Source organism: Buceros rhinoceros, unplaced genomic scaffold (genome assembly GCF_000710305.1).
Source record: "Buceros rhinoceros silvestris isolate BGI_N320 unplaced genomic scaffold, ASM71030v1 scaffold9638, whole genome shotgun sequence".
NCBI lineage: Eukaryota > Metazoa > Chordata > Aves > Bucerotiformes > Bucerotidae > Buceros > Buceros rhinoceros.
The window spans coordinates 1-10,970 of NW_010427405.1; the positions used below are offsets into that span (position 1 = coordinate 1).

Genomic DNA, 10,970 nt, shown 5'->3' on the forward strand with positions numbered 1-10,970 from the left:
TAGTGGTACTGTTCTAACCATAACTAATCTGTCTGCCTAACTTTGGACCTTTTTCCTTTGGGGAAATTTTTCATGCTGTTGTATAACAGCACAGAAATGCTGAGGTCCTGTGTTTTTTAACGTACTTGACAATGAAGTGATGTTAGGTTTATTCATGACGAAAAACAATGCTTTTAACAAACCATCAGACAGTGGGTTAGGCATTCATGCAAGTCTTTCAAATTATATGTTTAAGGAAAATATTTTCCCTTCAGTCTCCACTGAAAGCATCTTATATTCACTTCTTGTATTTAATAAGCATACACCTATGAATTTGTTTTTAAGCAGATTCTGTTTCTTCATGCAGTTACACAGCTCTTCAGTTCTCCACAATGCTGTACGTAGAGAGGAATGAGAGGATTTTTCTGTAGTGTGTTGTTAAAAGGCAGCTACACAGTATGGTCTTTCTAAGGAAGCTGGCCTTGACTCAGGGACATCAAGTCAGCTACAATCCCAATCAAAAATCTCTTCAACTTCTCCTTACATACAGTCTAAACTGTGTTTTTTAAACACAAAACACAGAAAAGTTGAGCTCAGAATTCCACAGCACAGCCCCATCGCATGTATTTCTGTTCGTGGTTTTTGAAGTCTACAGATGTGCATATCCAAGTCTTCACAGATGATATTGCCCGGTAAATCTTTGAGCTGACTTAAACATGGGTATATACTAATGCATATCATCGTTTAACACGAGACAGTTAAAAACTATTGCAGTCCTGTTAGAAAACTCTGTAGATACATGAAAAATAGTTAATTCCAGCACAAACATAATCAATATGTTGAGAAGGTTAAAAATTTGACAGCGTAAGTGTAAAATTAATGATGAGGTTTGAATATCTTTTGTTTTATCTCCAAAAACAAGAGCCTGTTTTTCAGAAATCAAATAGCCCACAGGATCAAGGAAAGGAAAACCACTCTGGAAGTGTTAATGACTTTGTGTCTCCAAATCAGGTGCTGCCAATTGTGGTTTTCTTCAGCACAGTAATGTCTATGCTTTACCACGTTGGATTCATGCAGTGGCTCGCTGGGAAGGTATGAACTTTTGCCAGTAGGTACTCATTTGCTTAATACAGGACTCTTCCTGAACACATGCAGTCAAACTGTAGGATTGGCCCTTCCCAAGCTGCTGAAATGTAGATATATGTAAAGTAGTTGTTTATTTTAACCTGGAAATACTTCTAAATGTTACCTACTCTAAGATCCTAACTGGAATCATGCAGCACACTCTCCTCCCCTCAACCTAGTTTTATCGCTAACACCATAATACTTGCTAGATACTTGCCTGGATAAGGCTAGAGTTCCTCAGATACCACACTTGCTTAAATCTTCCGCTCTGTCTGTCCCTCTGCTAGCCCCCAAAGTGCAGAATGGAGGTCACATCACAGACAGAGGATTTCTGCTTTCTACTGAGCATTGCAGTAGCAATTACACGTACCTTCCTATCACAGATCCCACAATAAGACAGAGGCTGGCGTTCCTCCCCTCATGCTCAAGAGTGTTCACCTCTGTCAGGACCAATGGCCAGTGCCGGTGTCCACTAAGATAAGAGCAAGTCCACAGAAAGTCCACTTCCTGCCCCGTCCCCCCAGTGAACATCACAGGAGGGAAAAGTTCTTCCTTCATGGTGGTAGTTTAACCTTATTCGAAGATACTCTGTCCTTTGTCCTTCTCATTCACAGGTTTGTTACGTAAGCACCACAAACCTCACCTAGCTGAAATAGAGTGCTCAAATTTCTGGGAGGCATTTTCAGCCTTATCCCAAATGTCACATTTTTCTCCCTTCATATTATCCAAGTCCCTTTGGACAGGTACATAAGTAATAAGGACACATCAAAACAGGTGCTTTGATTAATTTAATTTAACAATTTAGTGCCCAGAAGGAGCTTGGGCTGCTCTCAGTTCTGTTTAATTATTCCTCCTCTGGCTTATTTCAACATGCTACGGCTAAAAGAATGTACTCTACCTTGAAGCTGAAATAATTACTTCAGGAAATATTGTAAGATGTCTCAGAATTCTTACATTGACATGATTAATTCAAGAATTGCGTGGAATAGACAGACCAATGGGGTTGGTTTGTGGGTTTGGTTTTGGGGGATTTTGTTGTTGTTGTTGTTGTTTGTTGTTGGTTATTTTTTCTTTTAGGTTGGTCGGCTAATGCAAATTTTCATGGGGACAACTCCTGTTGAGTCTCTGGTAGCTGCGGGCAATATATTTGTGGGACAGGTGAGTCATGAAGAGCATGCTAGCACAGGTTTACTGAGAATGGTGAAATATTGCTGTTCAGCAAGCATCTGTGTATAGAAAAATCGTTCCTTCGTATGGAGCTAGGGCTCCAGTACAGTAGGATTGGTGTTGATTTCCAGACCTGCAGTATGCTCATGTGTCGGCAGTGATGCACAGTGGGGTGGGTTTTGGGAAGTACTCATTTTCCCAACAAAGATTCAAGCATAAATGTAGCTGATTGACCTCCCTTAAAATGACTACCAGACTGTTGCAAGGTTATGAAGAAATAGCAATTTCAAGTACTTTTCAACTGAAGAGACAAATAGGGTGAAAAGAGGCCATATGAAGCAGGCAAGGGCAGGAGAGACAGGCAGTGCCAGACATCTAGACATCCGGGACTGGCTGTGCAAGGCCTTAGCCACAAAAGCATGGGGCAGAGCCTAACAGTCTACTTTAATGGAAAATCCGTTAAACCCACACTATATCAGTGTCTGTTCCAGGCACCACACCAATACAGGAAGATCACCAAGTAGCATCCAAGCCCAAAAGTTACATTAACACATCCGTTATTTAGTGGTAGTTCGTCACTGAATCACACTGATTCAAAATTTAACCTAGTACTTCTGCTTGATGATGCCTCCAGGACGTGCTTGAACACATGCCAGAGGGGAACGGGAGCTTTAAGCTGTCCATAGCGGCTAGTATGCGTGTTTCACTTGAAGCACAGCCTTACCTCCAGCTCAGACCTGTGGCTGTCCCTAGCTTGCTCAGAACTGGATTAGGATTTCTCAGCAATTTCATTTGGCCTTTGGAGGAGACAGCAAACTAGTAAGAATTATCCTGAGACAAGATGGGTGGTACAGTTTTTCTTCATCAAGTAAACATCCACTGACCTATTAATATTCAGTGCATTCATTAGCTAAGATTAACTAGTCAAAGGCACCTAAGAAAGTGTGATGCAGCCACTTGCTCTTCTGCACTGTTAATGAAATTAACCTCTGAGGGTTTATTATCTCAGTTTGGTAGCTGGTGTTTTTTCACTTCCAGATAGAGTCTCCTCTCCTGGTACAGCCCTACTTACCGTACATCACCAGATCTGAACTCCACGCAATCATGACTGCAGGATTCTCAACTATTGCTGGAAGTGTCTTAGGAGCATATATTTCTTTTGGGGTAAGGTGGGGAAAGGGAACTGGAAAATACACTGTTTATCTGAAACCATGTAAGTATCAAGTATAGAAGCCCAGCCAAAATGCTTTGGAAGTATACCTGCATCATTCCCTTTTTTTGTTTGGTTTTTTTTTTCTGAAGGAATTAACCTTAAAAATCTGTTGCCTTCTGACAGTAAAAAGGATACCAAGATCTGACCTTGAAGATACTGTTAAGTAGCACCCAAGTAATACAGAAAGACTTTCTGACACAGCTGCAAGGAAATGACTGATTTGTATACTTTCCCACAGTCTGCATGAACTGACATGTGGAATATAATAATTGATTAACCTTCCCACTTCTGTGGCGGTGGTATAAAGTCCTTCAGGAACTGCTACTAGCCATATGAGCCTAAAGAGTTGAGGTTCTAATGATGCTGTACAAACACAGGCAGTAAATACCTCGTCTGCTAAGGGGCTGGCTGCACAAAGCTAGAAAAACAGGAAGGTGTGATTTATGATCAGAGTCACTGAGAGATGTTGATAAATATCTTGGTTCCGTATTTCAATAACATACATTGGAGAGCAAGAGCCAAGAAGAAAGTATTGGCTAAAAAGGCTGAGAGAGTACAAGAAGAAAAGGAGAGATGGAAATAAAACAGAAGTAAGCAAAGAAGTTGTTTTGTATAGGAATTTGTGGAAAGGGTGAAAGGGAAACAAAAGAATTTATATTAGGATGTGTAATTTTTTTTTTTAACACAGCTTCAAGAAAAAAAAAAAGAACTTTCTACCACTGAAAGGCATGCAAGGGCTATTAAGGAAGGCTGGCTCTCACTCACCTGCTCTGCGACTGCTATACTCAGCCACACTGACCTGGGGAGGGTTGGGAGGTGTTTTTTTTTTACCTTTTTGCTGCTTGCCATTAGAGAAGAGTGAAGCAGTTTGCCTCTTGGAAAGATTACTCCATACTTCTCACTACTCAGACTTTTCCTGTCTCAAACTGGCTTACTCTTCTGTTGCTCATTCTCTTCTTTTCTGTATAAGAAATATGAATGTTTTAATGACCGCCTCTAGAAAAAGCAGCCAAGCATCTACCAGTTGATTTGCTTTCCTCCATGTTTGTGCATGATGAGGTTAACACAGTATATCTTCTGTCACCTGGAATTCTAGGTCTCCGCCTCCCACCTACTGACTGCCTCTGTCATGTCAGCACCAGCATCATTAGCTGCCTCCAAACTATTCTGGCCTGAAACAGAAAAGCCTACCATTACTCTGAGGAGTGGCCTACAAACGGCAAGAGGGTAAGCTGATCGAGGCTGTAGATAACACAGCATGCAACGATGCAATTTGGAAAAATATCTCCTCACACATAAGCTTTAGGGGTACTACGTGGTAGATGTGCCATCAATAAATTAATTACACATCTGTACACCCCAGACGAGTGGTTTGTGACTTCAGATGCACAGTGCCTCTTTACAACGTGTCAAGGCACCACTATCCACTGGGACAGGCACGGATGCTAAGAACCTGGGCCTGTCAGGAAACTCTCCAAAGAAACAGGGAAATGCGTACCTGAGTTGAGCCACCAGGAAGTCTTCCCGTTCGCTCTGTCGCTGTCTTTGCAAACATACAACAGCAAAGGTGAAGCAAGCATTTCAACAATGACAGCAGCAAACTTGTTGCCCACGTGCAGGGAAACTCACTTGCCTTGAGAATGACAAACAACAGAGACATAAGGAATTGTCCCTGAACAGCCCAGGCATCTCGGCAAGAGCTGGTCTGGAGAAAGAACAGTGCCCACTCCCTGTCCCAGTGGTGCCACAGGCAATTACAGTAGTGAGACCTCATCCAGACCTTACCCTACCCCGAATGTTCCAGAATTCATCCTCAGGGCAACAAAAGTATACCCTCTCAGTGGCTCCCATGAGGGTCGAGAGCAAAACTTACTCCACCTCATCATTATTTTCCCCATGAAGAGGCAGATTTGGTAGTAGATTTCTAATCAAGTCCACGTAACTTTCAGTTCTACCGTTTGTTCTCGAATTTAAAAATGTTCACACTGTGGTTTTCTTTCATTGATAAAGAGAATCAAAGAACCTGCTGGAAGCAGCCAGTCAAGGTGCCTCTAACTCCATCCTGCTGGTAGCAAACATCGCCGTGAATCTGATCTCCTTCCTTTCCCTGCTGGCCTTCCTTGATTCGGCCCTCTCTTGGGTGGGCAATCTGTTTGACTATCCACAACTGAACTTTGAGGTATGGTGTCCAGGTCCTTTACGCAGCTTATACATGTGCATAATTTGTCCTTCTCAAGTTCAGCGTTGACGTGGTTTTGTTGTGGATTGTTTTGGGTTTTTTAGAAAGATCTAAAAATGTGTATTTTTATGTGCATGTTCTTGAAAAAAGTCTTTACAACCAAAGGAAAATTGTTGCCATGTAACTATTTCTGTATCTGTTAGTGCACATACGGCTTTCCTCTGTGGTGTTCCTGCAAACCAGCAGAGTGTGTTTACAGAGCATCCTGTGCTAGTACCTGCCTCCCCTGACTTTTGGCAGTGATGCAAACCCTTTACATGGTTGCCAAGCCATTAACATCTCCTTCAGCTGAGCTTTGCAGGGTCTTTAGCTTCAGAGAGCCCCATCAAGGCCGTAATGCTCACTAGCTTCATTTAGAGAGGACACTGGGCCGTGGCCGACTTCTCTAAACCCAAGCTTGCTTAGGTATCACTTAGTACTCAACAAAGTTAAATTGTAAAACTGTTCCCAAATCACTTTGCTGAGCAAACAGGTTTTAAGCAGCACTTCTCTTCTTTAACCTAGGTCAGTACATAATTTCTGTCCCACTGCAACAGTCTTGGTTCAATAGTTCTGGGCTTTTTGTTTTGCAAGTTCCTAATAAAAGCCCATGTGAAACACAGACATAACATTGTGATACAGGCGGTGCTACAGAGATGAATAGAAACTCATAGCAGATGTGGGTTCGGCAGTATGAAGATATTAGCCTGCAGAGCTTCCACAGATTATCCCACTGCACAGACACCTGCAGCAGGAGAAAGGTGCGAGTATGCGTACATCAGCCACAGTCATGCCAGGGCTGGTATTCTTAAAAATGCTGGATGAGGTAAGATTTGCCAGGTAGATGACCCACAAAAGCTGAGACCCACAGACACGTTGTATTTAGCCAACCATCCCTTCTGAGAGACACCGACCTCCAGCCTTTTGCAAGCAGAGAAATAAGGCAAGAATATTGACTTCCTAAACAACTCACTTTGCACTAAGGACAATCTGACCAATGCTGTTCACAGCTAGAGCTATTTTCTCCCCCATATAAAAATGAGCTATGCTGTGATACGGGCCCTTTTTTTAATTTGCATGGAACTTAATGCTGGGGAAAATGGTACAGCTTTAATTATCTCGGATGCACAGTTTTTGTGCAGAGACAAGTCCTCTGTTTACACCAGTTGGAGTCCAATAACCTGGTAATTAAACACGTTCGTTAACACACCTGGTTTAAGCAGCAGAAGAACTAGAATTCTCTCTGAGTTCTCGTGCCAGCTCTTTTGACACAACCCTCTTTCTTTGCTTCAAACACCATGCCCAGTCTGAAGTCATTATCACTGAAAAAAAGGCACAGAAACTTCTGTTTCACTTTAGATGTAAAATTAGGGACATACATACCTAATTACTTTGTTATATCCGGATTTTGAGTTAGTCTTTTAAAAATTACTCAAGCATACCTTGCTATTAAAAACCCTCAGTCTCCCAGATGTGTTGGCAGGAAGAATTCAAGGCAAATTTTCCTCTGTTGAAATAAAGTGATTCTTATTTTAAGTTTAGAAAACTTCTTGTGCGCCATTATTCTTTGACCAACCATATCTTTTGACCTTCCTTGTTTTACGTATTTTTGCAGAACATTTGTGCTTATGTCTTCATGCCTTTCTCTTTCATGATGGGTGTAGACTGGGAAGACAGTTTTACTGTTGGTGGGCTACTAGGTTACAAAACCTTCTTCAATGAATTTGTGGCTTATGAGCGCCTCTCAAAGATGATTCACGACCGAGAAAAGGGTGGCAGCATGTACATTAACGGTGTGAAACAGCATATGACTGTAAGTAACATATTCTGATGTACATTTTCTATTGGATTTAATACTTTTCTGCTGACAGTTATTTTTTATATGGGCATGAAGGGATAATGGTTGCATATTACTCTAAAGTGTGTCTCTCAGTGACAGAGTTCAGTTACGAAAATGCAGCGTTGCTTTGTGAGACTGCCATGACTGTCATCACACTAGCTATCTCAAACAAACGCAGCCAAGAAAGGAATAATTCTGGGGAACATGCAATGTCCCACAGGACACTGCACTTCAGATGAAGGTTGTCTTCAAGGTGAGTTTCTTCTCACCTCATTCACAGCTAGCACTTTTCTATGAGATAATCACCCAGGAAAATACTGGGTGAGAACTGGAGGGTTCTCCTGCCCGGAAGGTCAACATTAAACTCAAACATTAAACTTCAAGAGAGATAGCCAGCACGCTTTAGCTGATGGCATTTAAGATACTACTGGCACACCTCTGCTGGAGGCTGTTGTGCTCTGTGCAGAGGGCAGTAACACAAGACACGTGTTACATGGCAGACACCTCCCTCGCTGCAGCGCATCCAACGGTTCGTTTCAATCACCAATGAAAAAACGGTTTGCAGGAGGATTTCCAGCCAAAGCCTGGGCCACCTCTCATTCACATGTCCGCCCAGATTGTCCCGCCAAACAGGATAGATAATTCCTACCACAATGCACTGAGGAAGAAACCTAGAGGCTGGCGATAAAAAGGGCATCCTAAGTGTGTGTGCAGTGGCAAAGAGCTCTCAGTGATCAAGGCTGACCGCTGCAGCTGTCACTGCCCCACCACCTGGCTTCCACATGCACAGCCTGTCCTGATTTGTCCTCATTCTAAGCACATTCAACGAAGCCCATGATACTTGGTTTTAGGCCTGCACCAGCCTCCTTTCTCAAACCAAGACAAATTGTCACTGTAGAGGACCTTAATTAGGAAGCATCCTTTTCTACAGCTGCTAACTATCATTTAATCTGGTGGGATGCTGCAGGTACCTGCCTTATTTACGAAACCAAAAACATGTTCCTGACCACTTGGATTGTTTAGTACCAGAAAATATTTCTCAAGTGGAGGTAGAAGTCAGATGGTCTGATCAAATACTCACGTGCTTGCCTGAGGATTCATTGCCAGAGTTCCTGGAATTCCTGGAAATTTGGTCCTGGGCTAGTGGACATTTGATGTGCTCCGCTATAGTCAAGATACTCCCTACAAGGGGGATATGGCTCTGAACTCCCAAGGGAGTGAATAGTATTTTTTTTTAATTCAGAAGTCAGCCTTAAAATGCAGATACCATCAAATGTATTACACCTTTTATTCTTTTTCTTTCTTTTTTTCTTAAGTAAGAAGTCATATAGGTTATATAGGTTGTATTCACTTCTAATACCTGTAAAGAGCTGTGTTAGCTTCCATGGTAAAGAACTCTAAGATATAAAAAGAGAATTCATTCATAACACTAGTAAAAATGGCCCAGTAACTGTTTTAATTACAGCACAACAGTTCAGGTGAAAGCGCACTTGACTTTCACTTTTAATTGCTCTTTGGTTTCAGAACTCTCTACTACCTCCAGGCACAGATATTCAGTCAGAGCAAGCAAACAAGTGAACTCCCTCACCTAAGTCAGTAATAACAAGGCTTCCTGTTTTCAGAGCTAGGAAAGTGCAAATGAAAGCAGGGAATCACAGTACACAAAGCCTTTTCCAGGAAAAGCAGGTAGAGTGGGTACTTGAAAAGCATTTTCCTGCCCACGTGCAGAGTGATTGAAAATATCTACAAATTGGTTTTGATGAAAGAGGAATGGGAACAGAGAAACTTCTAATAAACTGGAAACTTACTAGAACACTCACTCAGGCATCTTTAAGTCTTGGGCCTAAAACACAGTAAATAGGAGTCTAGAGCTGCCAGGAGGACAGAAATCTATCTGCTGACAGATAGATCTCCTTCCCCAGCATGTTTCAATTACATTTGCCTGAGGGTTTTCAAGGTTCGTAGCCTGATTCCACCCTAAGTAATTTCGTGTCCTGTGAGCAGTCCCTCCACAGGACCAAAGTCCAACCCAACCTTGTCCCTGCTCTGGGGTCCGGACTGAGTGGTGCTGCCCAAGGGGAAGAAGGTGGCTGAAGTCAGGAAGCTGCTAATGGGGATTCCAAAATCATGATGTCCCTCTTGCCTGTTACCACATCAAAACACCCAGTCTCTAGAAGACCTATGCCCCTTTTTTAAATCTGTGCACAGGAGGAGCACACATAGATTTACATGTGGAACTCTCTGGCTGTTCAGGGACAGAGAATTCAGGGATATATACCAAAACTTGAGGTTTCCATAGAGGGTTCACAGTCCAGCTACGAACAACAAGCTGAGTTAAACTCTCTGATTCATACCTTCAGGAAAAAGAAAAAATAAACAAACAAATTGCCACTAGTAAGATAAGAATTACTTTTTGTCTTTAATTATTAGTACTCAGTTCAACAAGGCACAGCAATACCCATGAGCGATACAACCATCACAGGATTTACGAGTCCTCACACAGGCAGTGGGTATGAAAGCCTGCACCTTTAAGCAAGAGAATGAGTCTACCTTGCTGAAAGCCACGCACTGGGACAGCAACCAAGCAAAACAAAGTGATTTCAGTACTCAGAGCCCTGAGTCACAATGCCATGTTTTCAGACCCCTGAAAAGCTATCTCAAGCCACTCAACAGGGTTTGTGCTTGTTTTCCAGGTTCGCTCTGAAGTCATTGCCACCTATGCTCTTTGTGGGTTTGCTAACTTCGGCTCCCTGGGAATGGTAATCGGAGGCTTGAGTAAGAACACTTCTCCTGGGCAATTTATTTGGCAGGCAAATCCCAAAGAAAACATCCAAAGGAACAGGCTGTGGGTAACGTTTTACAGCATTAGGGGCTGAGCAGCAGCTCTGCCAAGACCTATCAGCTAACTGTGCGTAGAAGGGCTCCCAGAGGGGTGCAAGCTTTGGTTTAAAGCGGTTGGAAAAGGGGCTGAGAGCAAGAGGATGGGACCAAGCCCTGCCAATAGGCTTCGCTCTCCAGCCCTCACACTGTAAGCCTGAGCTACTACAGCCCTTGGACTTCAGCAGGAGCAAACAATCTCTGCAGCCTGCTCGTTTGAAAGGCTGTTTTCTGTAAAAACTATAAGGAAAGAAAAAAAGAATAAAGCTTTTCAGACTTTGAGGGATAAAGAAAAGTTGAAAAATCATGTGAGTTCCTCACTGGTGGCCAGGATTGCTGGCAGCCACCTTTACCCTGGAGCCTGGGTGGGCTCTGTGCTGCCAGCTGTGGGGCAGCGTGGACCGTTGCGGTGGGAGAGCTGGCGGGTTCATTTCTTTATACGCACTGATGCTGACACCCCCCTTTTCTTCCTAGCAAGCATCGCTCCCTCAAAGAAAAAGGAAATCGCCGGCGGCGCTCGCCGAGCAATGGTTGCGGGAACCGTCGCCTCC

At 42.9% G+C, this 10,970-nt stretch overlaps 1 protein-coding gene across 1 annotated transcript in view; it reads left to right on the forward strand.

The window, feature by feature from the left end:
- Window positions 1-990: 990 nt before the first annotated feature.
- SLC28A3 (solute carrier family 28 (concentrative nucleoside transporter), member 3) overlaps window positions 991-10,970 on the forward strand; it is a gene marked incomplete at its 5' end in the record, with an annotated part of 13,963 nt that continues 3,983 nt past the window's right edge. The window contains 8 exons of the mRNA XM_010141882.1: window positions 991-1,071; window positions 2,182-2,262; window positions 3,310-3,435; window positions 4,581-4,711; window positions 5,495-5,663; window positions 7,318-7,515; window positions 10,236-10,317; window positions 10,894-10,970. The exon at window positions 10,894-10,970 is cut by the window's right edge and continues 1 nt beyond it. Of these exons, the coding sequence (XP_010140184.1) occupies window positions 991-1,071; window positions 2,182-2,262; window positions 3,310-3,435; window positions 4,581-4,711; window positions 5,495-5,663; window positions 7,318-7,515; window positions 10,236-10,317; window positions 10,894-10,970 (945 nt within the window). The remainder of the gene's footprint in view (window positions 1,072-2,181; window positions 2,263-3,309; window positions 3,436-4,580; window positions 4,712-5,494; window positions 5,664-7,317; window positions 7,516-10,235; window positions 10,318-10,893) is intronic.